The sequence below is a fragment of the Anolis carolinensis genome, chromosome 5 (genome assembly GCF_035594765.1).
Source record: "Anolis carolinensis isolate JA03-04 chromosome 5, rAnoCar3.1.pri, whole genome shotgun sequence".
In the NCBI taxonomy this organism is placed as follows: Eukaryota; Metazoa; Chordata; class Lepidosauria; order Squamata; family Dactyloidae; genus Anolis; species Anolis carolinensis.
Genome location: NC_085845.1, coordinates 91,779,492 through 91,807,392, shown reverse-complemented (window position 1 = coordinate 91,807,392; position 27,901 = coordinate 91,779,492). Strand labels below are relative to the sequence as shown.

The 27,901-nt window shown below is 38.8% G+C and overlaps 1 protein-coding gene and 2 long non-coding RNA genes across 4 annotated transcripts; 2 read left to right on the top strand and 1 right to left on the bottom strand.

Moving 5' to 3' along the window:
• Positions 1-492: 492 nt before the first annotated feature.
• On the bottom strand, positions 493-19,818 carry prpf18 (pre-mRNA processing factor 18). Of its 2 annotated transcripts, XM_003221449.4 has the most exons (11): positions 19,639-19,818; positions 13,220-13,297; positions 13,078-13,104; positions 10,874-10,984; positions 8,779-8,892; positions 6,089-6,235; positions 5,682-5,750; positions 4,739-4,879; positions 2,980-3,051; positions 2,054-2,209; positions 493-1,625 (listed from the first exon to the last, which is right to left on the bottom strand). In XM_003221449.4, the coding sequence occupies exons 1-11, from the start codon at positions 19,702-19,704 to the stop codon at positions 1,545-1,547; spliced, it is 1,062 nt and encodes a 353-aa protein (XP_003221497.1). In that variant the 5' UTR covers positions 19,705-19,818; the 3' UTR covers positions 493-1,544. The 2 variants fall into 2 exon arrangements, with proteins under 2 accessions (XP_003221497.1, XP_003221496.1); XM_003221448.4 differs by lacking the exon at positions 13,078-13,104 and having other exon boundaries at positions 19,639-19,816.
• On the top strand, positions 15,557-16,673 carry LOC134299747 (uncharacterized). Its single transcript, XR_010006989.1, has 2 exons — positions 15,557-16,093; positions 16,180-16,673. It is a non-coding gene; the product is annotated as an uncharacterized LOC134299747 (long non-coding RNA).
• Positions 19,819-19,843: 25 nt separating the features above from the next.
• On the top strand, positions 19,844-27,275 carry LOC134299745 (uncharacterized). The gene is made up of 2 exons (XR_010006987.1): positions 19,844-20,121; positions 23,847-27,275. It is a non-coding gene; the product is annotated as an uncharacterized LOC134299745 (long non-coding RNA).
• Positions 27,276-27,901: the final 626 nt, after the last annotated feature.

Here is a 27,901-nt window from a genome sequence, read left to right as displayed (position 1 = left end):
GAGTTTTTAATTAAATGTTCATGTGGCCCGCCCTGTCTGCTCTGATTTGCGTTGTAATGTATATGATTATTTTTGTATTATTATATTGTGTTATGATATATTGTTTTATTTTGTTATATTGTATCGTGTCTGGGCATGGCCCCATGTAAGCCGCCCCGAGTCCCCATTGGGGAGATGGTGGCGGGTTATAAATAAAGTTTTATTATTATTATTATTATTATATGCTCGCCCATAGAAAATCATGATAACCATATATAAGAAACTAGAGCTGATACAGTCTATCCCATTTTCTGAATCAGTGCTCCAAATAATCGCAGGAACGGGCTTAAAAAACAAGACACCAAGGAAAAAAAACTTAGGTTAATACTTTTTAGTAATGGTTTGTGGCTAAACCTTTAGCCTTGGGTCATGCCAGCTCTGGCACTCCCTCCCAAGAGAAAACTGGTTATCATTTAGGCGCCAGCTAAAAATGAATACATTTCCAGAACATGATTTTAGAATAAAACATCAGAATTTGTTTATATTGTTGAACATACTGAATTTTCTCAAACATTTGTGATTCGACACCTTTTTGTGTCTGACACCTTTTCACCATTAACTATTACACAATTAACTAGAGGCGCAGGATACATGAAACAAATCAAATAATATAAATATAAATAAATAAAATTCTCCTTTCATTGGTTGGAAACAAGGAAATTGACATCCTTTACTACTTGCCTCTGGTCTCAATAAAAGAAGACAGGCTATTTTGTTAAGTAATTGGTACTGGAAAGTAGATCATTATAACTATTCAAATTATCCATAAAGTTATTTTCCAAATCACTGTTCAGGTCTGAATGCCTAGAAATCTACACTAGGATTTAAGACATTCTATGACAAGAAGCCTCAAAATCAAACCAGATAGCTTGTATTGGTGCATGAGAACTGGGAGAATAAAACAATATATCTTGCTGGACCAGTTCCATTAGGCGTAATGCTTTCATACTACTATGTGGAACAAGCGCTGGCATTTCTGAAGTTATTGCATCTGTGTACTTGTGACTTATCACAGAAAGGGCCAGATATGCTCACAAGAAAGACAGAAGATAGAAAGATGTTTGTACTTTCTTCATACAAGGAGGTGAATAAACTAGGAAGGAATACAATAAACCGGACTTTACGGCTGGTTCTAATCCATACTTGTTGGATGCAATAAACCAAAGTCCCAGGTTCGGTCATAATGCAGACACGTCAACATTTCTTTCCCAACATCCACAGGCTCCCCATTCACACCATGTCTTAAGATGCAATCCAAATGCAGCAACTATAGACATTTCTATAAATATATATTTCCTCTTGAAATGTAGTATGAAAAAATTAAAATATACAACTTTATCCAAGTACGAATAACTGTGACCTTTTCAATGGAGCCTATGTAAAAGCACCTAGCTTTTCTTTGACCGCTTCAGCCCACTCTGATGCACAGATCAAAAGTTCTTATAGAGATGGCACTCTTTTCTCATCGTCCAAGTATCCAAAAGCAGACACTGGCTGCCATTGTGTCACAAAGCATTGTACTCCACGCATTTGGATGGGTCTGTAGGAAAGTGTTTCTGGCAAATGGTCATGAGCCTCTTCAAACCCTACAGAAATGAACAAACAGCAGGTTGGTAACATACCGCAGCAACCCCGGTTATAAAATAAACATCCAACATCTAGAGTCAAGAGCTAGAGCTAAAGAGGTCCGTGTCAAAAGCAGGGAAGCTTTTTACTGGGATGTTTTATGTACCTTTAAAAAAATTGTATATCTTTTAAATGGTATTTTATGTTGTGATTTTAATTGCTTTAAACTGCTAATGTTTTGGAGGTGGGTATTCTTTCTGGAAGCCACCCTGGGTCCCACTCTGGGAGAAAAACAGTATAAATGAAATCAAAAAATTAAGTTAATTCCTTACCCATTCCATTATTTTTGCATCAAAAAATTATTATTGCTGACATTTTAAGCCATCTCAAGAAACTGAAGCAAGTCATCAGATACTAAATCTACCCATTCTGCTTTTTTTCCCGTTACCTGGATGTATTTCCGCTGAGTTTCATCATTCAGAACATGAGCCACGTGCTTTGAGAAAATCTTCTCTCGCCCAGTTCGGGCATGAATGCCAACCATAGTGACACCAATAGGCCAGGGAGCATTTCCAATAGCCATTTGAAGGTAGGCATCGTTGGCCTGAAGAAACAACATTTAGTTATAAACTCAGATATCAAAATGGTAAGGGTAATAACACAAATATGCATATACAGCAGAAAGAGCTAATATTCAGGAGTGGCCTACTGGTTCAGCAGCCCCCATGCTTACAATTTTTATTGTTACAGTGACACAGCTTCCAATTAAATGCTGTTTCTATGTGCACTGGATCCTCGGTATCCACTGAGGTTTGATTCCCCAGGGATACCAAAATACTAGGATGCTCAAGTCTCATTAGGGTAAAATGGTGTCCCTTATATAAAATGGAAAAAGCAAGGTTTGCTCTTTAGATTTATTTATTTTTTCATTTTTGGAATATACTCAAGTCATGGAGGGTCATCTATTCATACTATCAATTTCAACTAAAGCAAAACTTGCATTTTTAGGAATAACAAACATGCTAGCAAGTCAAAAATAAGACATCTCTTACATTTTGAAATCAATATGCCTAAAAATTTGCCCCTCCTGTTAATCCTGATTGAGACTAAACTTTCAGTCATCATTTGCTCACTGTAGTTGAACAATAACCATTGATGTATCTAGGGAACCATACCATGGAATGGATCTCCCATCTCTGTGCCTCAAATCTATATATTAGCATGAATACATATATTGAACATATGTTATTACATTTATCCTTGGAGAAAAACAATATTGCCTGGAAGAGTTAAATGGTAACTTTTCACACAACCTATTCCAATTCGGCTAGAGGACACAAATGCCCTACCATTTTAAAAAATGATTTTTTTTACCTTCACATACTCCCTTTGTAGCATAAACTTGATAATATCTGTTATTGATTCCTTTATGTCTGCAGGAAGAGTCTAAAAAACAAACAAAAACAAAAGAGCAATCAGAGAATTGAGAAAAGCAATACCTCGTACCCGCTAGCCCAATAATCCCATACATCCAGCAACCATGGCAACAACCTATTTGTTAAACTTTTAAATTGGAGTCAAACACACTTCCTTTTCGAATAATAAGTCATTAAGATCAAAGTAGCCCAGTTCCCTCCTTTGCACATGAGTGACTGATGTGGACATTGTTTCTAGACAACATCGGCTGATGTGAGTGGCATAGTGGCTTAAGTGTTGAAGACTTTATGAAAAAGATGAAGTTGATTTTATTCAGTTATTCTGTTTCATTTAGGCTTGTCCCTGACAGGGTTGCCTCACTAACTTATCCGACACCGCCATGAAGGTACATTTCTGCCTCTCTTATCTTCAGTCACAAAACACTGACGGTTCTTTGAGATTAGAAAGAGAACTTGAGGAGTCAGCTCAGAGCTTCTACTCTTTAAGGAAGAAACCAATGAGAAGAGGGGAGGAAGTCAGGGTCAAACGGGAGCTTTAAGCAGCCAAAGAAAGGGGGGGGGGGAGAGAGAGAGAGAGAGAGAGAGAGAGAGAGAGAGAGAGAGAGAGAGAGAGAGAGAGAGAGAGAGAGAGAGAGAGAGAGAATGGAAGCAGTCATGCAGAGACAAAAAGGGGGAAAGTGAAATCATGGAGGAAGAGTGGCTTTAAGCAGCCTAAATCAGAGGACTGGGAGAGAAGTGAAGAAAACCAGTATGAACTAAGTCATTAGCTACTATCTTTTCATCCTGTTTGCATAAAACCAGGTCTGTTCAACCCATGGACCTCCAGATATCGAAGAACTACTGGCCAGTAGTAACCTGACTAAGTATCTGGAAGCGCACAGGTTTCCCAGCCCTGGATCAGAGTCTCCTCCTCCTTGTTCAGCCTTCTTTTAGCATCCTTCTCTAAGCTTAACCTTAGCCTACTTGCCTCCATTTCCCTTTTCAGTGGAATGGCAAGGAGTGAAGGGCTCAGCAGAATGCATTCGTATTGTGTAGAATTTCCAGGCAAACTGGAATAAGCTGCTTCAGATGCACAACAATTATATTAGTTGAATGTTTCCACTTTCCTTTCAAGAAATAGAACAGGAAAATGCCCATTCAAAGAAATGCCTTGGTATAAATCTGCACATGATACCAAATCCCAAACCCCTGCTTTGTACCCATGCCCTAATGGTCTCAATTTCCTATGACTCCTTGATCTAATACCAGATGCCTAATTCTAAAGGCCACCAACTCCAACACTCCACTTAACTGGCCAACAACTAGATGTGACCCTGAGAGACTTGGTTTAAAATATCTACTCCTTCCATGTGGATTCTTCTGTGCCTTTCCGTGAGCCAAAAACATCACATTCTGCAAATTATAATAATGATCCTGCACAGAGGACCGTTGGAAGTGTGAAGCCAATAAAGGATATGAAGAACGCTCCAAATTCTAGAACTACAGTTGTAGAATAGCAATTAATTTGAAGTAATATGATCCTGAACCAGCTTTATCACATGATCTGCATATTATAGACTAGCTGTCTGTTTTCTCTGCTCTGGTTGTGACAAAGAAAAAAGCCACCATCATCATCCTTACATGGCTAAGCAGGGGGGGGGGGGGGAGACCACCTTGTCACTGTTAATGGCAAAGTGAGTCAGAAAGAGGAACATTACCCTTTTCCGAAGTTTTCTGAAAAGTGGCCTCAGATACGACTCCGTCTGCTTCTGAGTGGCGCTGTTTAACTTTCCCTGGACACCACGTTTCAAGTAATCCTCCCTGGCATTCAGCTCCTTAGCCCAGACTCCAAGAAGAAACTGCAGAAGACAAAGAGTTTAGGCCATACTGCCGCAGTGTGGCTAAACAGAAAGTTGCAATTCCATATTTTGGTGGAAAGTACTATTAGAACCCATGTATTTTTAATACTGTACTAAATGATGCACTTTATAGTTACCATACAATAAAAACAGTACAATGCCTCAACTGTATTACAGACTTCAAGTGTTCAAAGCATTTGATATACATTATCACATGAATGTCTACAATCCTTCTGTAAGATAAGTGGTTTAATTTTGAAACTGCAAACAAGAGGAAACTAAAGGAGTAATGGTTTGCCTTCAGTTCCTGGTTCACATTTAACCTCAGGTATTAAAAATGGTATAAAGGTGAGCCTTTGATTACTCTATTTTTTAAAACAGAGAATTCTACTTGGTCACTCTGTTGAATTCAATGCAGCTTCACAAAGACACAAGTGCAGAACAGGTTAGAAACTATCTGCACGTCAGGAACAGTGGCAGGTACTCCTGCCTGCTGCTTTTCTTCCCCACTCATAGTTCAATTCACAGCTATAAAAAGGGCCAGGTTTTCCCTGTGCATTAACAAGTTCCAAAGCTTTAGCTCAGGAAAAATCCTCACATACATATCGAGTATGTACAGTTCACAATCTAAATTGCTGACTACTTATTCTGAATTTAGAAATTATTTTTGAATAAGCAACTTGTTCTAGCATCAAAACTAGAAATGCAATAGCAATTAAATCTAATAAATTAAGAGAGAATGCAGAAATTGGTTTAGAACCATATGAGTTTTCCCTAATGGTGCACAAGTAAGGGCTTTTACCTTTAAGAATTTAGTTATGATATCCATGTCATAATGATCATCACCTTGTCCTAATGATTCACCCAAAGCCTAGAAAAAAATGCATATTTGTTTTGAATAACATCTCAATACAAATTTACATAAGATAAGTAATACTATACACAAGGTCAAATTAGGCATATGTACTTTTAAAAGAGGTGGGCGTGGAAGGGTGAGATACATTGTAATCACAACTAAAAGTAGATCAATTAGTAAAAAAAACAGAAAATGTGTAAAAGAATTCATTCTGAAAATTGCACATTTTCTCAAATTTCATAATTGATAAATGTTTTGAAGAATCCAACATTTCTTGGCACAGAATAACAAAGAAAACTTACAGCAATAAATCTAGTTTCAAGTTTAACACATTCTGAGGTTTGGTACAATACCTCCAATTCTTCAATTGTTGTGTTTTCTTCATGGACCTTGAGATCATTCTGTGTATCATCTTCTCCCTGTTCTTGGCCACCTACAATTTCATTCAAATACTGCTGGTCGATTTTGTCCAAAGCAGCCTTCAGGTCGTTCCTCAATCCCTGCAGAAATAACAGTGAAAAGTACAACACATTATTTGGGGGGGAGGGGTGTGCAATCCAACTGTACATTACGTGCCCTTCCCATTTTAATTTATTGAGACAACACAGCATCATCCTAAGCAGTGCAGTTGCATCTTTCTTGGCTTGAGTTAAAATTTCCTATTTTTTCCTGATTCTCTCACTGCCATTTCTTTTTTTTCTTTTTTTTAAAATAATCTTTATTTAAATTTTAATACACATAAAATCCTTTGGGGGGGGAGGGGAATTGAGGGGGGGGGGGTAATGGGGATGGGTAGGACGAGGTTTCAGGATGAGGGTAGGGGGTTAGTACTTCCAGGATGATCCCGTTGGTCATTTTCTTTTCTTTTTTATGATCTGTGCTAGTTCTTTGTGCCATTCCACATTCTTTTCTCCATAATCAATGTCTGGTTTTTTTTCTTCTTCTTCTTCTTCTCTTCTCTTTCCTCTTCTTCTTCCCTTTTTTCCGTCTTCTAAGTTTCTAACAGGAGAGTGATAACTTGATTTTCTCTAAGTCTTTTAAACTTCTTACTTTTTCTTTTAATTGATTTTTTAAAATTCTAGGTACTTTTCTAATTGTCTCCAATCAGTTTCTTTTCTCGCCCTTCCTTGCTGTTTGGCTAATAAAAATGTCAGCCTGTCCATGTTTTTTATTTCTAGTACTTTCACTAACCACTCTTCAACCGTGGGTGTCTTATCCTGCTTCCAATATCTTGCATACACAATCCTGGCCGCTGTTGTTAAATATGTCAAGACCTTCTCCTCATTTGATCGGGGAGGTAATTTGGAGATATTCAGAAGATAGACTTCTGGTAGTTTCTGAAGTTTGACGCCTAATATTTGTTGAGAGTTTTCGTGAATTTTGTTCCAGTATTCTTTTGCCCAGTTGCAGTTCCACCACATGTGGAAGAAAGACCCCTCCTCCTCTCCGCATTTCCAACATTTTGTATTCGCTGCTTTATTTATTTTCCCTAATTTCTTGGGCGTGAAGTGCCATCTATACAGCATCTTCATCCAGTTCTCTTTCAAATTATATGAATGTGTATTTTAATTTCCTGTTCCAACATGCTTCCCATTCTTCTAGGATTGGTCTTCCCACACATCTGGCCCATTTAGACATACTATTTTTGATTAATTGTGTTTCAGTATTCCATTCCAGTAATACTTTATATGTTTTTGTGATGGTTTTCCTTTCTGAAAATAGTATCTTGTCCCATAGATTGTCCTTATCCATAAATCCCATTTCAAAGATCACACTTGACTACCGGTGGATGATCTAAAAGCCATCTCCCTGAGCCGATCCCTCCTGGTTCTTCGGACTACAACTCCTATCATTGTTGTTCATTCATAATACGGACTGGGACTTCTTGGGAGTTGTATTCCAAACCACAAAAACTTTGATTTTGGACCAAGGGACTTAATGGGCTGCTGTCACTTTTGGAGTGGTTGACTTTCTTTGGAAGCAATCAGGTAATCTCACAATCGATATGAAATACGCCTAAAATTCGTACACTATAAAGCTTAAGAATTGTGACAAACCTTAAGTTAGAGCTGCTACTCTTTTTCCACACCAGATTACTATGCATATGTTCAAGCAAATGTATATAGCCGTGGCTGAGAGGGACGGGCTGGTCATTCTCACTGCTGCACCCCAATTATGTATATGGCTATATATAATGTAGCCAAAGTTAACTAAAACGTCAATAGGCCAAATTGTAGAGCTACAGCAATGCTAAATATAAAAGTCCAGACTAAATATTATCTATTTTTATCTATCAACCTATGTATTTTCCAGAATGGATCCCACATCCAGAGAGCCCAATCAAGGCCAACAGCAATGGCTCTGGATCAAACTTGGCACACATACCCATAATGATCACCTTAAAATACTGGTGGTGGTGGTTTTTTGTGTTTTTTTGGGGGGTGGGGGTGGGGGGGGGGCTGACTCAGAGTGATGGGAGTTGTAGTCCACCCACATCCAGAGACAACTGTGAACCCCACCAATGATGGAACTGGACCAAACATGGCAGTGGCAATGATAGAGGATGGTGGGAAATGTAGTCAACCCATACCCAGTGAACCATGTGAATCCCACTAATTATGGATCTGGACCAAACTGAAAATACTGGTGAGGTTTGAGGGGGTTTGGCAGAGGATGGTGGGAGTTATTGTTCACCCACATTCAAAGACCCATGTGTATCCTACATTCAGAGAGCCATCTGAATTTCTAGTGGGACCATACATAACATTCAAAGCCAAACCATTACTATTTCTAATACACAGCAGTACAAAATATCTAACCTGGTCATCACCAGGTACTTAAGCTAGTTCTAAGTAAAACCAAGATGTACTAGTGGTTTTATAAACTGAGAAGACAACTTTTCTGAATTTCCCTTCTTTGGATTATACTTCTTTAAACATACACAAATCCATCTAAAAATTAGAAAGAAACTGAATTACACGAAAAGGCCTTGTTATACATACACAAGTTAGGCATTAAGTCATACCTACTTAAATGATATTACCTTGTTCACTTCTGGTGTCAAAATTTCTATCTTTCGTAATCGCTGGAAGGCATCATAATCTGTTTCTCCAAACAATCTGACTGGCTCTCCTCTTTCTCTCAATCTCCTAATGACCTGCAAAAAAAAGTTAACAAAAAGCTTCCTTTGTACATGCATTGACAAAACAGATTAGATAAGTCCATCCAAAGGCTCAGCACAAAACACAAATGAAGGAACTCCCTAATATTAAAGGACAAGGTGCCTTATCTAATGAGCTGAAAAAGCTTGAAGGGCGTTTCACTCAGGATCAGTTTCACAAAATATAGGGTGTTCCAAAATATACATTCTTTAAAAGATAATAGTACCTACAATGATCAACTGATGGGCAAGTACTGTATTACATGTAGTCGAAAAAAATAGGGTCAACTTATCTATGGGTAAATGTAAATACCTTAACTCTTATCAAAAAGGGAACTATCTTCTTTTTATTAAATTGGAAAAAGGCAAGTTTAGTCTGTAATGGAAGAATCTAAAAGAAGTGCCAAGCCTCTCACCATAGTGCAATTTCTGGCCTTTTCTAATGTCTTGGCAAGAAAATTGCAACAGTCAGGGTAGCTGGCCATGTGAGGTGATACTGAATCTTTCCCCACTCCACAGAATGACCCTAAACGTATCCACAGGTCAATTCAAAATCCATAGTTTTGGCCCCAAAATAATATTTTAACTTACATATGAGGTCAACTTATACTTGAGTATACACAGTAAATATGTTGAAATAAATTTTACAGTATTTATTATTATATACATCAGAGTCAAGAGTTCCTTCTTAAATCACAATTTTATGTAAGGTGCTCAATTTGTCATCTGTGCTTAGTAACGCATTGCTTGCATTGTTGAAGCAGAGTTCCAAATCTCACTTAAAATTTCTCTTATAATTTTGTGTTACTAATGTAATTTTTTTCTTTATTCTGAAGAACACAGAATGTACAGCAACAACCCAAATGGCAGTTGTTTAAAAGTCTATGTGCAACTAGCACTTCAGCCATGGCTATTCCAATCAGTTAGAAATTATGCAACCAGAATGCTCCAAATACAATCAGAGCATTAATAGTGGGCAACACTAACATTCTGAATGCTAAATGGAAGCTATGTTCCATTTGTATCAGCAGTTTAAGAATCTAGGTCATTCCAGATGGATGGATTCTAAAACAGCTGAAACAAATGTAATGTAGGTACCATCTCTCTGCAGTGGATTTCTTCCTTTTAACTATTCTTAAAGGTGTTGAAATTTAATTGCAATTTGAAACAATGGTTTAATGTTGATTTAAAATCTTCATTTAGCAGCAGTTGGGGTGGAGTGAAAGGTAGGAAGACATCCTCTTACTCTGAGTTACAGCAAGCCATTATTATACCAATATTGACTCTAAGGAAATTACAGACTGACTAAAAGTCAAAGGAACCACTGTGAAATTTGGGACACGTAGAAAAAGTTTGTGCTTCATATAGAGCAAGTAATCTTGCATCAAACAAACATCAAATAAGTAATCTTTTCATTTTGAAAAACAAAAGTACAATGGGCTCTTAGTACCCACCAAGGTTTGGTTCCAGAACCCCTATGGATAGAAAAATCTGTGGATGCCTAAATCCAATAATAATAATAATAATAATAATAATAATAATAATAATAATAATAATAATAATAATAATAATAATAATAAAAAATAACAACAACAACAACAACAACAACAACAACAAAACATTATTTATACCCCGCCACCATCTCCCCAAGGGAACTCAGGGCAGCTTACATGGGGCAGAGCCCGGACAGCATAATCAGATAAAAACAAGATACCTGCAATTCACAATATAACAAGATAAAAACAAAATAATACAAAATAAACAAAATAAAACAAAGGTATTATAATTATACGAAAGAGTATTCTTATAATAAAATGGAAAAAAACAAGGCTTGCTTCTTGTAATTAAAAAAAACATTTTCAAGGTATGTATAGTTGAATCAGTGGGTACAAAATCCATTGATAAGGAGGGTCAACTATAATATGTGCTCTTGTTACTAGGTAAAGGGCCATACAGTAATCCGGAAACTGGTCTTTACCTCTTGTCTGGAAAGAGTCATAGGCAACTTCTCCTCTGCCAGCTCAAGTTCTAATACAGGATTTGATGAAGCAGTTGCCTTCTTTTCCTCATCTTCCTCTTCCTGTCGAATCTAGGTAATCGGAAGGAGCATAATAACACAGCATGATTTTAAATATGAACGCACCAAATTCAATTCACAGGAACATGAACTGCTTATAAGAAAAAAATGTACCCACACAAAGCAATGCTGACATGCAAAAATGTTTGAAACCTCTAAATAGATTTGTCACAGATAACAGAGCAATCATTCAGAATGTGACTTGGGGATTGGGAATATAAGAAAAAAATAAAGTGTTGTTTACTACATATGGTAACTATGCATAGTGGAGCCCCCGGTGGCACACTAGGTTAAATCCTTGTGCCGGCAGACAGCTGACTTGAAGGTTGGGTTGCTGACCTGAAGGAGAGTGCGGATGGGCCCCCTCTGTCAGCTCCAGCTCCCCATGTGAGGACATGAGAGAAGCCTCCCACAAGGATGATAAAACACCAAACATCTGGGCGTCCTCTGGGTAACATCCTTGCATACAGCCAATTCTCTCACACCAGAAGCGACTTGCAGTTTCTCAAGTTGCTCCTGACTATGCATAGTGATCAGAAACCAGTGTTTCCCATTCAGGTTTGGAGACACAGAATATAGTTTACCAAATACAGATGTGATGACAAACTATATTTTGACCAAAACGTGAAGTCCAGAAGGAAACCTGAGCATCTGAGTGCCAATTCATGATGTGTCATTACATGTGAACTGAGCCACTGCATCCATTTCAGCTGCAATTTTTCACTGAATCAATGACATTCTAGCAGAGGTATCTTGGTACCGTCAGCTGTCGTAACATCGCTCTCTATCCACTTCAGCCCATGCCTAAATCTATCTGTACAGAAGGCCATTCCTCAACAAAACCTCCAGAAGATTATGCAGTACATATCCAGGACCCCTTAAGTGACAGGCAAATGACTTATATCAGGAAAAAATCATTTATTATACAAAACATCTTAAATGTATTATCCTACAATATATTCATCTTTGAAGGGGAAATTGACTGTAGGAATTAATTCCCAAATGGAAGCAGATTTAAACAATTTTTGTCAGTTGGACTCAGTTACAAGTAATGTCTGCACCAGAAAAAAGTAGTAATGAAGAAGACTTTTTCAGTGCTTCCTCTTCTGAAGCAACTCAAACTGCATTTGTAAAATGCTGCCAGCTCTTTGCCTTGTCTTAAATATATTAACAGGAATGAAATACAGAGATGGGGGCATTGTAAAATATTTAGTAAGCTATAATGACCCACTAATATTTCCATCCACACTCGTAATACTGAATCCTAATTTATCTAAGTAGAACATGAACACTTAACTTGATCTCACTGTAATGTAAGCTAGAAAGTTTTACTGAACTACCAGAACAATGTTTATAACCATAATACACATGAGCACAGCTACCAAATCAAATATTTGTCTGTACTCTTATGCAAGTTTTGTGAACCATGCCTACTTTCTCACTGAAGTCCTGTTCACACTATATAATGACAGGATACATGTAGTCCCTTCAGTGCTGAAGTGTAAGTCCTATCATCACATTAATATACTAGACTGACAGGCTGTTTGAGTAAATTTAGAAGACTCTGAATCAGATCTTGAATCTAATGTAGATTTTGTTTGACCAGTTTCTTAAAGTTTGCTAAAGTATTATTTTCACATCCAAATTGCTTTTCAGACATGCCAGCAAGACAAGGCTTTCCGAATAACTCATTGTTATGATGACCCCCAAGTACAAGCTATCTTCCTATTTTCCTCCTACATGATCCCCTAAACCCAAAGCATTACTTCATTCTGTTGTAAGAAATGGATCTTCTGGGCCGAAAACAGAAAATAACCACCAATATTGGACTTTTTCCTAGACACCAAAGCATACACCCCAATGGAACCACACTGGGAGTTTAAAAATTGTCAGCCTCTGTTGTTCAATAAAAGGGTAAGGGTTTATATTAGATCCAATGTACATGCCTGCTGGAGCAAAACTTTAAAAAGAAAAAAAGAGCAGCTTTATTTTCAAGCAGTTTCATGCCCTCCACAGAAGAAGCCAAACTATAAACACAAATTAAAGTAGCTGCATATCCATGCATGCCTCTCCCTGCATTGCAAACTTTGCTTGGGAATTCATACCTCTCCTGGTGGCTTCTCGTTTACAAGCTAAAGAGCAACAGTGATAGAGTGGACAAAGAATCATTATTCATATATTTTAAAATACCACAAACAGAAACTGCTTAGCTAAGCAGAAATGCTAACAGAAACATTATTGCATTACCTTGTAACCACACCTTTCATAATATGCTTCTTCTTCCTTCTTAGCTAGTTCGCTGCGCTTAAAATATTTCTTATTGTCCTGAAAGACAGGAAAGAAATTACATAATAATTTACATTTCTAATTTCTATAATATTAAGCAAAATGAGAGTGGGCATCAGATTCCAAACTACTTAGTGATCACTTGTAAGAACTGAATCCAACATGTATACACAAGAGCCAGATGTCTTGTGTTTTTGAAAACTGCTAATGGCTTGAATGGACAGAATAATTACCATTACTGCAGTGTATGGCAAGCTGGAAATAATTTAATGAATGTTCAAATACTTCAAATGTATTTTGTTCATTACTCAATGGATAGAAATTGTAAAATTACAAAATCTGCAGTTTTTTTCCAGACTAGTCCTACACAGTAATTTTATAGACTTTTGCACACACAAAAAAGAAAAAAAGTGTTGTTTTTGCTACAGAATGGAAGGTCAACTATGGTTATGTGTGTGATACACAGGATATTTAAATACAGAAAGCGACCTGCTGGGAGGAGGAGAGGCTTAATTTTTGGTGGGATTATAAATGGTGAATGTGTAGGACAAAGAGAGAAAGAAGCTATCAAAATTAGTCACTGGAGAAATGAGGATTTAGTTAGGTCAGTGAGATTCAGCTATGATTATGAGGGGCTATGAAAGAGTAGAATAAACTAGAATTTAGATGTGTTGAATAAAAAATATTTAACTTTATGCTGTACTTTTTAGTAAACTATTGTATTTTGTATTATACACCTGTACTTTTCAGAATGTAATTGCTATATGCCGAGTAAAGGCACACCATGCCTGCAATAGAAGCAGTAGTTCAAAAGTGGTATTGTCTAGCTATGTGATTATAGCAAGAAACAATCTCATGGGAAACACCAGGACATCTGGAAGTTTTCTACAAGTGATATGGACAGCAGCGAGACAAGTGAGATGCTCTATAATACAGAAAACCATGAGAAGGGGCAACGGTCCTGATCTTGTAATTAAGACAGAATATGACTAATCAGAGATAACACTTAACAACCTTTGGCATCAATAACCTAGCAGCTTATAAGCATTGTGGTACTGCTCAGGCATGTTGGATGTCACTATGGACTTGAATATGAACTCAAGAGTGAAATGTAGACTACGGGTGATCTAAACTATAGAATAAAATGCAGCAACACTTTAACTGCCATGGGTCAAAGTTATGGAATCCTAGACAACTGGTTTGACATTGTGTGAATAGAATATACAACTGGTCTTCTAATATAATCCAACATGGATCTTCTTTGGATCTAACCTGTTTCTTGTAATTACATCTTAAATATACAGTCCTGGCAACAAATTATTTTCTCATTTTAAGAACATACACTGGAGTTATTCCAGAAATTCACTGTGTGCTCACTCCCTGGTCCTTAGAAATATATTAAAACCTGGATTTTTTTGTTGAATATGCATATTAAAAAGATGAATAAGTATACCTAATTATCTGACTGTATCAACATCACTATGCCATCTTTTTCATGCACTTTGGTCAAGTGTCATACATCCTTGTAGTAACAGCTACATAAAACACACTGAAATGTGCCCTCTTTTGTTAATAGGTTAGAAAAAAAATTAAAATGAATTATGAACAATATTTTAAATTTGGAAATTCCCTTTAGCTGAAATTGGTAAACTAGTGTATATACCCAGCATTGCCCAGGTATGCATTTTCTTTGTGGGTCTTTTCCCTCTATTCCTTTTTTCTTCTCTCCCTTCCTTCGTCTTTTCTTCTCTTATCTTGATTTCCTCTCCTACGCTCATACCTTTCCCCCTTTACTTTCCCTTCCTTCCCTCTTTTTTTTTCTTCCCATCTTCCTTCTTATCTGTCCCTTCATTTTTTCTCTTAGAGCCTTCCACATAGCCATATAACCCAGAATATCAAGGAAGAAAATCCCACAATATCTGCTTTGAACTGGGATATCTGAGTCCATACTGCCATATATATTCCAGTTCAAAGCAGAAAATGTAGAATTTTATTCAGCTGTGTGGAAGGGGGCTAAGTTTCCTTCTTTCCTCCCTTTCCCTCATACACATCACCTAGCAACAGCCAATCCGCGTCACTTCTTTTCATTTTCCAGTCACAGACAATCACTTCATCTACCCACAGCAAATATACTTTATTCCTTTTCTTTCCCTCTGCTCTGGCCAGAAAGGAGTGCTAAAAAAAGTTCAAGCCCTTTGACTGATTTAATTTGGATAATGAAGGGTATGTGTGCCAAGTCTGGTCCAGATCCATCAAGCAATGTAGAAGCCTTTGTGGTAGAAACCAATCAACATACTGTTATGATTGAGCCTCATGGCTCTGCTTCTGGCAGACGTGGACGTAAGACTCCTCGAGAGTCAGATACTCTCGAGGAGCGAGAAAGAAAGAGGCTGCGAGATATCTTTGCAGAACCGTCTGACGAAGAGTCTTTTAAGGGGTTCACGGAGAGAATGGAGGAAGAGCTGGTTAGCTCGGAAGAGGATGAGATGGATTGGACTCGGGTAAGGGAGGAGTTGGGTGCCACTGGCAATAATGGGATGGAAGATGAATGGGGACCTTCAGGATTAGACCCATGGACAAGCTGGAGGAATGGGATGGGATCCACAGCTGGGGATGCTGTGGGGCGTAGTCAGAGGTGTTCCAGCTCTGATGAGGAAAGTGATGAGGAAACGCCCGGGTTAAGGAGGGCAGCTGATAGTGATGAGGATTTGTAACTGGCATAAAATGAGGCTTGGGAGCAATTGCAAATTGCGTTGGGCAAGGTAATCTGGACGAACGCTTGGGATCTGTGTGGGACGCTTTCCTGAAGACTGGTGTGTTTTCGTGTGCTGATACGTAAGTTGTTTTGGAATTTGGGTTCAGACGGCGGGAGGAATTGTGTGGGCTTTTGTTTGTGCAAAACCTCTGCTTAATCTCAATAGCTTTGACCTTCCGTCGTCTTCTTGACGGACGCCATCTGCTACTCTGGATTTACGGACTGAAAACTGACTACGGGCTCGCTTTCTCCTATTGGACTTGGAAAACTGCAAACGTCTGATTCTGCCTCTCGACCTTCGGAACGAACTGGGACTACGCTACTGCTTCAATCCTTGGCTGCTGAGTTTGTATTGGAAATTTGCCTTGCTGTGTGAAGGAGTGACTCCTAGTTACTCAAAACATAGTGCTGGCAGCAGAGAGGCATCTGCTGCCAATTAGTTGCATTCTTTTGAACTCTTTGTTTCTCAGCTTCTGTTTGTTTATCCCCAGGCTGAAGCAAGCTGTTTTGATTTTACCCGGATTAAACTCCGGTTTAATCCGGTTTATCTTTTGAACGTTTTTCTTGCCCCTTTTTGTTTTTAAAGGCTAAAGTTGCCTTGCCCTTGTCTTTTACGGGCATTTTGAGTTCTGTAAATCCAATAAACTCTGTTATCTTTGATCTTGTGGCGTTCTGTCCTTGACACATACTATACATAGATAGACCGACAATTTATGAACAAGGGTGGTGGGAGATAGGAAATGCCCCTTAGTTGATAAATAACTTATCCCTGCACCCACTAACCAGAGTCTGTGTCGCAGTAAATAACATTATGAAACAAAACTTGAAAGTGTTCCTGGTTTGAAAGTGTTATTTCCTCTTTAACCTTGAAGGAACTGAGGGTGGTGACAGCCAACAAGCAGATCTGGTGTGGGCTGGTCCATGAGGTCATGAAGAGTTGGATGCAACTGAACAAATAAACAACAAACAAACATTTCTGTGGCTACCACAAACTATATTCATTGAAAAACTGTAGAAATTTGCTGCAAGATGTCCCACAAAAACTAAATTTTAGCAGTTTAATAAACCTTTTCCATGTTTTTACTATAGAACCAATTAGGAAAATATATTAATAATCCAGGAATAAAAACGTGCTACATAGTGTAATGAAGAGTATGTGTGCCAAGTGTGGTCCAGGTTCACCAAGCCATATAGGAGCTTTGTGGTACAAACCAACCAACATACCATACATACTTGGACTTAGAATCATAGAATAATAAGAGTTGGAAGATCCCACAAAGGTCCAACCCCCTGCCATGCAGGAAAAGCACACTCAAAGTATCCCTGACAGATGGCCATCCAGCCTCTGTTTAAAAACTTCCAAGGAAGGGGCTTCTACCACACTCTGAGGCAGAGAGTTCCACTGTTGAACAGCTCTTACAGTCAGTAAGTTCTTCCAAATGTTCAGGTGAAATCTCCTTTCCTGTCATTTTAAGCTTTTTAAGCCACTTCTCATAGTGATTCATGATCTCCAGACCTTTGATTATTTTAGTCACCCTCCTCTGGACACTTTCTAGCTTGTCAATATGTCTTTTCTATAGTGGTGCCCAGAACTGGACACAATATTCCAGGTGAAGTCTAACCAAAACAGAACGGAGAGACACCATGACTTCCCTCGTTCTAGACACTATAGTCTTTTTGATGCAGCCCAAAATACCATTGGCGTTTTAGCTGTTGCAGCAGCCATATAACCCAGAATTTTATTATTATTATTATTAACTTCATTTCTATCCCGCTCTTCTCACCCTGCAGGGGACTCAGAGCAGCTTACAACATACATTTAGGCAAAAATTCAATGCCTCATTATACAAAGCAAATAAAAGGTAACACAAAATCAATAGAAACAATCACCATATAATTACAATTTAAAACCATTAACATTAAGATATTAAAACATAAAACAGCATCTAAATACACCCTACTCCCCCCCCCCCCCGGTCATGATCTTAAGGTCTTCTTTGGCTCCCTTGGATGGTGCTGGTTGTTCCCACAATATCTGCTTTGAACTGGTTTATCTTAATTCTACACTGCCATATATTCCAGTTCAGAGCAGAAAATGTGGGATTTTATTCAGCTGTGTCAAAGGGGCCTCAGTCATTAATAAAGATATTGAACAGCACTGGGGCCAGGACCAAACCCTGTAGCATTCCACTGGTCACTTCTTTCCAGGATCAGCACCCTTTGGGTTCAGTCACTTTTAGAAAGATAGATAATTTATGAACAAGGATGGTGGGACATAGGATATACCCTTGAGTTTATAAACAACTTATCCCTGCACCCACAAACCAGAGTCCATGTCTCAGTGCATAATTATAGTGCTTTGAATACACCATTATGATGTACATTATACAAATTTGGCTGTATCCTAAGGTGCCCTGGGCTTTGTAGTTTGGCAAGGCACTACTACAGTCTATAAAGATCCACAGTGATGCAATGGTTTGAGTGTTGGAGTTTGGAGACTGGATTCAAATCTGTGCCCAGCCATGGAAACACAATGGGCTCTCTTCTACACTGCCATATAATCCAGCTCAAGGGAAGATAATCTGCATTTTATATGACAGTGTAGAAGAATGACCCTGGGCAAGGCACTCTCTCTTTGGCTCCTTCTACACTGCCATGTAATCTAGAATATCAAGGCAGATAATCCACATTATCTGTTTTGAACTGGATTATCTGGGAGGCCCTGCCACACAGCTGAATAAAATCCCACGTTTTCCTGTTTGAACTGGAATATATGTCAGTGTGGGCTCAGATAACCCAAAGCCCTTCCACACAGCCACATAACCCAGAATTATCAAGGCAGAAAACCCCACAATATCTGCTTTGAACTGGGTTACCTGAGTCCACACTGCCATATATTCCAGTTCAAAGTAGAAAATGTGGGATTTAATTTAGCTGTGTGAAAGGGGCCTCAGTTCAAAGCAGATATTGTGGGATTTTCTGCCTTGATATTCTGGTTTATATGGCTATGTAGAAGGGCCCTGGGTCTACACTGCCATATAATCCAGTCCAAAGATGATAATGTGGATTTTATATGGCAGCATAGAAGGGTGACCCTGGGCCACTCAGAGGGCCCTTCCATACAGTCATATAACCCAGAATATCAAGGCAGAAAATCCCACAATATCTCTTTGAACTGGGTTATCTGAGTCGACACTGCCACATATTCCAGTTCATAGCAAATATTTGAATTTTATTCAGCTGTGTGGAAGGGGCCTTTGATGAAGGCAAACTCTTTCTGCCAAGAAAATCCACTGATGGGGATCCCTTAAGTCAGGAATGGCCTGAAGGCACACAAGAACAAGGCACTACCACTGCTCTCTGGCTGGAAATTGCAAATCTCCTTCTCTAAAGGTGGCTGTTGTGGTTCTTGTTGTTATAATGCTATAACTGCGCACGTTGAAAGGATTCACTGCCAAGCCATTGGGTTTCAGAGAGACTATCACGCTCCCCCGCGCCTCCCCAACTTTTGTAGGTCTCACAGCCTTTTAACCGAAACTCCAGCAAGCGCCACGCTGAGGGAAACTCCACCTGTTGGAAGTTTTATTTCCCTCCTACGTTTTTTTTTTTTTCGCGCGCCCCTTACCGCCAGCAGCGCCTTTTCCTCCAGCAGCTTTCGTTTCCGCGCGACTTCTGCTTTGAGGATGTCCATGTTCTTCCCTCAGGGGTGAAAGGAAGGACCGCGAGCCTTGCTTAGTTCCGGAAACGGCCGCCGTCACCTCTCAACCGGAAGTCTCTCAGCAAAACAACCGGTCTTCGCATTCCGCGCAGCCGCAATGAAGAGCGCCAGGTTGAGTCGACCGTCTTTTGTCTGCCGCGCGCCCCCGTCGCCATTTTGTTTCCTTTTTTGGGAAGAAACACCTGTCCCTGCTCCTGGGAAGCCAGGAACTGCAGATTGACAGCGCTCTCTCGCTAAGGCCCGCCTCCCCGCCCGCGCCCCGCGCGAAGTGGAAGCATGCTCGCTTCTGCCTCTGTGGAAATAGGCTGCGTCGACACTGGAATGTATGCCGTTTGACACCACTTCAGTTGCCACAGCTCAATGCTATACGATCCCGGGATTTGTAGCTTTGTGAGTTATTAACCCTTGCTCAGCTCTGGGACACAACAAACTATAGATCCCATGCGTTGGAGTTAGGCCCCTTCCACATCCCACGCTCTGATACCATTTTATCTGTTTATTTCAGATTATCTGGCAGTGGAAACTCATATAATCCAGTTCAAAGCAGGTAATCTGGGATCAGATCCTGGGATATCGGGGAAGTGTGGAAGGGGCCTTAACAGCAAAGTGGTTTAAAACTGCTATGATTTTGCAGTGTAGAAGGGGCCTCAGTAAAATACTAAAGGAGCCCTTTTCATATCAATATCCCAAAGTACCACAGAGGCTTCTTCTACCCCCATGTAATCCAGATTATCAAAACAGATAATCCACATAATCTGCTTTAAACTGGGATCCCTTTTATATTACCCTATATGTCAGGATTTTATCCCAGATCATCTGCTTATCCCAGATTATCTGGCAGTGGAAACTCATAAAGGGTCCTTCCAGACAGGCCATATAATGCCATATCACCCAGTTCACTGCAATTAATCTGCATTCTGAAACTGCTTTATATGGCAGTTTAGATTCAGCCTCAGTCCCATAACCATGCGTAAAATAGACTGAAAAAGATCTAATTCAGTGTTTCTCAAACTGTGCTCCTCCAGAAGTGTTGGACTTTAGCTCCCAGAAATCCCAGTTAGTTTACTAGCTGTTAGAAATTGTGGGAGTTGAAGTCCAAAACATCTGGAGGAGCAGAGTATGAGAAACTCTGATATAGATAATCTGTTTACTACAAAATCTGGCGCTGGGAAGCCACCACTCCAGAACCTTGTTCAAAAGTACTTTCTGCATTTAATTTCTGTCTTATCTTGCAATTTACAGTTTCTCACATACACGCATAAATACAGGAAAACAAATTTAATGTTTCAGAGGAACTCTAGTCCATAAGAGCTCATAAAATGCATTTGTCATTCTTTACAGTGTCACAAGACTTTTTGTTGTTCTTGGTCGAAGGGACCAAGACTGCTTTTTTTAAGATACACAAACATACACAGATACAATTAAAGAGACAAAATCTCAACTTTTTGTCATGCTTGTTTAAATGCTAAATAATGCTTAATAATATAAGCAAATTGGTAAATGACGAGCAGTCAGTGAGTTAGAAATTAGAATTTTATTGCCTATGTCTTTGGCAGAGACATCAAACTGATCTCAGAAGCAACTAAGCTTAAAATCATGCTGTTAATTACAAGACAGTTCTGAAACAGTTAATTTTTTACACTTTGTGCCAGCCTGTCTCACATGCTAAAATGCTTCTGTTAAAATACTGGCAGGAATACATTTGCCTCACTGGAGAACACTTATCTATGTTAGATATTCATAAGTAGAAATTCAGTGCAATGTTGGTTTGGGGTGGGAAATTAATCTGGCAGTCTTGATTAGAATTTCTGTTGCTTTTAAAATGCAGATAAGCATGCCAATGTTCAAAACACAAAACAGAGAAACTGAGATTCATTAAACCTAAGGACATAACTGTTGATTTTTTTCTTAAAACATTTGATAATAGAGACCTGTCACACATATCTATGGAAATATAACTCTCTTATACTGTGTTCAACAACAATCAAGCCCATCTATCCAAGCAGTGTCCATTATGACTAAAACCCCTTTCCAGCATTAGAGGCAGTGACCCTTTTAACCTCCAATTAAAACAATCAGGAAGTTGCACCTTTTCATGCAAAACATGTGCCTGAATACTGAACTGTGGTTAAAGGTTAATATATGAATGGCACTTTCTATTTTTGAAAGGACTCCAGCTCTAGCCGCCTCGGATATTTTTCTGATTTAGTTTTAAATATTTCTCACCTACCTTCTTCCAGCTCTAGATAGTTCTCGTTGTTTCAGCCTCAATACAATATTTAGTGCCCAAACTCAATACACTTCAAACTTGACAAAATAAAATCACAGAACATAATAATAAAGATTTTATAGATTAACTATTAGATCCAATAGCCAAGTGATTGAGCCGTGACTTCTTCAAGACAGTAGGAAGGATAAACTATACATACAGTAGCAAAAAAAAAATTAATTGGACAAAGTTGGTATTGAGGTCCGATCTTCTCTGAAGTTAACTGCCGATTAAATGGTAAAATAAGCACAGCATCTTTATGTGAGTGTAGAATGTTGTTTTACATTTGTTTTGTTCTACAAGCACATCAAGGAAAAGACAGAGTGAGGAAAAAGAAAACAGGTATATCATATCCTTCGGTAAATGGAGATGACATACCAGAATAAATAAATAGAAGTTGACAGCTGTATGCTATTTGCTGAAAAAGGACTGAAGCCTTCAGACAGGCATTTCCCTTTCCAATGTGGTAATCTAAGTAAGTTGCAATGCATAGTAAATGAAGGGAACACTGAATTCAGTTTTGTTGGCCAGTACTTTAAAGTACATTCATACCTGCACATTGCAAAGATGATTCCAATACAGAATTAAAACAAGTCACATGGATACCACAGAAAGGAGCAAGACATAACCAAATCATATGTTTGAAAGAGGCGCTGGGAAAGTTATACCAGGAATTAGCCATTTTCCGGCTTTAGTTAAACACAGTTTTTTCCTCAATGAGTTCAAGCTTGGAATTCAAATAGTGACTATAGAAGCCTGCACAGCTGTCTGTTGAATTGGCAAAGATTGGCAATTCTTTGCTCTATTAATTTTTAGATCATTTTGTATCATACATCTTAACAAAAAAAAAATTAATGAGGAAATGTACAAAATGTTAATTGAACTAATTCGATTAATACGTTCAAAAATAAAGGCAATGTCAAAGCTAGGTACCAACAAGTGTTGCAATTCTAAATATTGCCATAGAGCTGAAATTGGAAGATCACATCTAACAGAAAAGAGACTGTCATGACTAGTGTTGACAACGGGCCCTTCCAGACAGGCCCTGTATCCCAGGATCTGATCCCAGGTTTTCTGTTTTAAACTGGATTATAGGAGTCTGCACTACCAAATAATCTAGGATAAATAGAAAACCTGGTATTCGATCCTGGGATGCAGAACTTATCTGGATGGGCCCAACGAGGATGTGGGTGAAGGATTATTTCTCCCAGAATTTGAGTTGGGCTCAAATACAGAGCAGCAGCACCTGCAGCCAGACAATGAAGAACCACTACTTCAGAGCAGGAACAACAGCAACTCCAAGTGGACAAATAAAGATTTGCCACTTCTCTGGGCACAGAGCAAGGACAGAATCAGTGCCTTGAGATAGAAGACCAGGAATTAAGTATTCCAGACCAGCTACAATTAAGAATCATCAATCTGCTCCAATATTCTTGAGCCAGGATATCTCACAACACAGTTTCCAAGCATAGTCCAAAGTCCGTCTTTCAAGATCCAAAAGTAGACATACAGAACTTCAGGCTGCTGCTCCCAACAGCAACGTTGCTACCAGCAACTAGCTAGTCCAAGCTCCAGCTGCTTATGCAAATATCTCAGGTGATCCCATTGCTGGCTTTCTTCTCAGCCAAATGACTTGATCTATGCACTTGAATACCATCTGTTTACCCTCTTGCCTCCTCCTTGCTTGGCTGACTGCTGAATGTGTTGACTGTCTCTGGACCACGTTTGTGTGCTTGGTTGAGTTACAAGAGACTCTGGTCATTGACTCTGACAATGACAATAATTACAGCCAAATCAACTATTATTTAAATTATGTTTATTTATACCCCACTTTTTCTCTCCACAGGTAGACTCAAAGCGGCTAACTAATCAGCCCATATTGTCTACAGCCCATATCGTCTACAGCCTTTCAGCCCATATCGTCTACAGAGACTACTACTTCCCTTTCATACTTGGATTGCCCCCACAAACTTAATCCAACATGGGAAAATTACAGTGGTGGTCTATTATAGTCCATAGGGTTCAACACCTTGGATAGTTCCTTTTAAGCCTGGACTACAACCTGGAGCACATTCACTGACAAATGAGCCAAATTACAATTGTAATTATGTTATTTGACAGAAAATATGAAAGATATTTTTTCCTTATGGTGTACAGCTGTTAACAGTACCCATTTAGAAAGGGACATCAGACAGCATAGTTCCAGAACAGCTAGTGAATTAAATGAAGGGATTAAAGAAAAACAAGACTATGAATTAGTACAAGACAGCAAATATGTCAGATGATATAAGCTAAGATTGGGAAAACTAAAACCTTCTTCAAGAAATGGGAGTTGTATTGTCTTCAAAAGGACCCAAAACTATATGGAACCTTGTATAAATGTCTCAAGACATTTTCAGAAATTCGTATTTACAAGGAATTACTGTACATACAAAGCATATTTTATCTGAAATTTGTGTGTATAAGTCATCCTTGTGTTTATGTCATGGGCAGGTTTGGGGCCAGAAATATTAATTTTGATATGTCCCATGGATAAATTGCAGTATATCTTTTACCTGAAAAGAGGGAACCCAGTACAAGAAATGTAGCCGATAAGAGCTCATCTACTACTGCCTTTTGCTTATCAGAAAGCAAGCCAGGACAACCAAAATCCCAACCCCTGTATGTGTCCCAGTGGGATATGCATTATCCATTAAAATCTGTATAACACAATAAACGAGAAAGAAAATACCACCAGTAAATGATGCAGTGTATTAAACATAGTGTTAGCTGCTTTAATTTTAAAAATTAAGAAAAGTAGTATTCTTCCTTTACATTTGTATCCATGGGTGGAAGCATATTATCCTTTTGAACAATCTCTTCAGGTAGAGTAATCTTGAGTTATCTTGCCAAATGGGAATCTGAACCTACAGCTCCAAGTCTGGTAATCGCCACCAACTTGAGAGTATGTAGTTAATATTTTTCATGCATTTATTGCAGCAGATATCTGTACTCTGGTACAGAGCTCATGAAACAGCAAAGCGTCTCATTGGAGAAGGGATCAGAGGACTTGAGATGGCAGTGTTCTGAGCTGACAAGAGAATTGTGAATATAGCAGCTGTGAAAGTTTTGGAGGGCTGATCAGAGCAGCTGGGTGTGCTGATAGAGAGGATCATGGCAGTCCAAAGGAAAAGTAAGAAGATCCAAATAAGTGGATTAGCAGCATACCAAAGCACATATTACTTCCAGTTTTTAACCTCCCATTGGTTTTGGTGTAAGTGTTTACTTATGGAGAAAAAGATCAAAGGGGAATAAAAAAGCAGTTATAAGCAATATCAGGAATTCAGTTGTCAAGCACATGGTATGATATGTTGTCACTATTTGTTAGTCTCAATCAGGATTTACAAGGAGAGACATAATAATTTCATGATGGTTCAGATATAGTTTTCCATGGTTTGTGTGGTTAGAGATCTTGTTGCTGTGTGCCTTCAAGTCATTCTTGACTTCTATCAACCCTAATGGCCTTTTCAATGCGAAGAGTGTATGACTCACCCAATGTCCCCAGTACGTTTTTATGGTTGAGCAAGAGATTCAAACCCTGGTGTCCAGAGTCACAGTCCAACACTCAAAACCATTACGACATACTGGCTTCCTATCGTACATCTGCCAACAGTAGCATAAGTAACTTACCATGCCGGATTTAAGGCAAATGGGTCCCTATGCTGGTTAAGTTATGAGGCCCTTTACTTGGGCCCTGAAGGGAGTAGATCCGGTAGACCTACACTGCCTGCTTTGTGGCACACTCCCATAGATCATCAACTCTATCATTATATCTGGAATCGCTTCGACACAGAACACCTTCAAATTAGAATTGCACCATGGAAGCAAAATCTATCATAAAAAATGCTTAGCAGGAAGATGAGCCAGGGGTGGGGGGCAACAGGGCCATGTGCTTAAGCACACCTCAGCACAATGGTAAATCCAGCACTGCTCACAGATACATGAATAAGCTCTTCTGCTAGGAGCATTTACTGAAACAGTCTACATGTTTTACTGAGAAGTGCCATAAGGTATATGGAGCTCACTCCAAGGTAAATGGATATAGGAATGCAGCCTTAAGGCTAAGAAAATAGCTAGATCTTAGCTGATGGCTATACTTGGTGAGACATGTATTAGTTTCCCTGTTTCAATTCCCATAATAGCATATTTCTGCTTTCAGGCTTAAGTGGTTCTGCAAAATGCCACAGGGCTGTTCAGATGAAACTGCTGATGAGTTCTTTATAATGATTTTATTTACACACACACAAATGTCAAATTGCTAAAATAATTAGAAGCAAGTTAACACAAGATGGATTTTCTATCCTGGATTTCCTATTAGAAATGCCATTTTAAAGTGTCTTTCCTTTTCTTCACCTTTTTAAACATTAGGATCATGAAGAGGATGTTGCAGCAAAAAAAATGTGTGTGGAGAATGTGACTGTGTTCCAGAACATTGGTAACAGTTTAATTTTAAAATCTACACTGAGTTCTAAACACCTTGTACCTTTCTCTCCAGCTATTTCACTATCGCATGTATCATCCTTTCGTATATGCCTAACGTGTCCAGTTCAATGTAATGAAAACTGAAATAATGAACACTTATAAACTGTCAGGTTGTAGAACTGGAATGGAAATTTGAAGTATAGTGTTCCCTCACTTATCTTGGGGGTTATGTTCCAGGCCCACCCGCAATAAGTGAAAATCCATGAAGTAGGGACACTATATTTATTTTAATATTTATACATTATTTTAGTAGTTATATGCTATTTTAAGTCTTTATCAACCAATCGTGTGTTGATAAATCGCCTCCTTCTCCTCCCGTTGCCGTTTGGGTTCCTTTTCTCTCCCTTCGGCCGCTCCCTCCTCCCTTCCTTAGGCTGTAAATTGTAATTTTTTTAGGATTTATAATATTATTTTAGAGTTTATTGAAAAACCGCAAAACAGCGAATCCGCGAAGTAGTGAGGGAACACTGTAATACCTATTTGCCTTTTCCTCTGTTAAGGCTAGAGGTAGAATGGCTAGCACCTACATGCCACTGCGCACTGTAATGTAGGATCACAATATGAAAATGAAGATGGCAGTGTGCCTTCCTTGCCATGTGTCGACTACTACAGCAAAGCTACACAATCTGTTTAACACGAAGAGTTTTTGACATGATGAAAAATGATGTTCACAATATTTTGTAAAATTAACTATTTCAGTTACATTAAAAAAAGACAAGCTTGGGCTTAATACAATGGAGGATGCAAATAGCAACGGGTGTGTGTGTGTCTTTTTCCCTTTTGTTACTGGGACCTTATGGAGAGATTGCCCTTGAGCCTCCCCATATGAGCATAAAATTGGGTAATTTCCTTTTCTTGGGCATTTTTTTAGTTTTGTATCCTAGTGGCCATGTTGATGAATTTAGCAGTCATGACCCATCAAAGACAAGAACAGTGAAAGTTGATGGAACTGGAGCTAAATATCATCAGAAGAACCACTCATGTTCCAGCCCTAGATAATACTGCTTTAATAGATAAAAATGGTGAGAAGATACTGATTTGTCTGAGCATTGGCGGATTTTATAAATTATGCTTAGATTGACATGCCATCTACTTTGGTGGAGACTTGCAATTTGTAGAAGCCATCAAAAGAGCCAGAAGCCTAAGTTTTGCAACAGATTGGAAATAAGCTGCTTTTCAAGTTAATGCATGGCTTCCCATGGGAGATCAAATTTTGCTTTAAAGGCTATCACTAGTCAACTAGGTACTTTGCTATTCCCCCATGCTCTACTTTTATCACTGTAAATGATACCAGTACATATTGCAAAGCAAACATGATTTAGAGTACTCTTTCCTCTCAAAGAAACGATTAACTGTGTATGACCCACCATTCACAAATAG

Bases quoted from the DNA above. Each gene is read 5' to 3' on its own strand.
- prpf18 (XM_003221449.4), bottom strand. From the start codon at position 19,704: ATGGACATCCTCAAAGCAGAAGTCGCGCGGAAACGAAAGCTGCTGGAG. The intron at 13,298-19,638 runs GTAAGGGGCGCG...CCTGTCTTTCAG, and splicing joins AGGAAAAGGCGCTGCTGGCG to GACAATAAGAAATATTTTAA. The intron at 13,105-13,219 runs GTAATGCAATAA...GTTGCTCTTTAG, and splicing joins ATGAAAGGTGTGGTTACAAG to CTTGTAAACGAGAAGCCACC.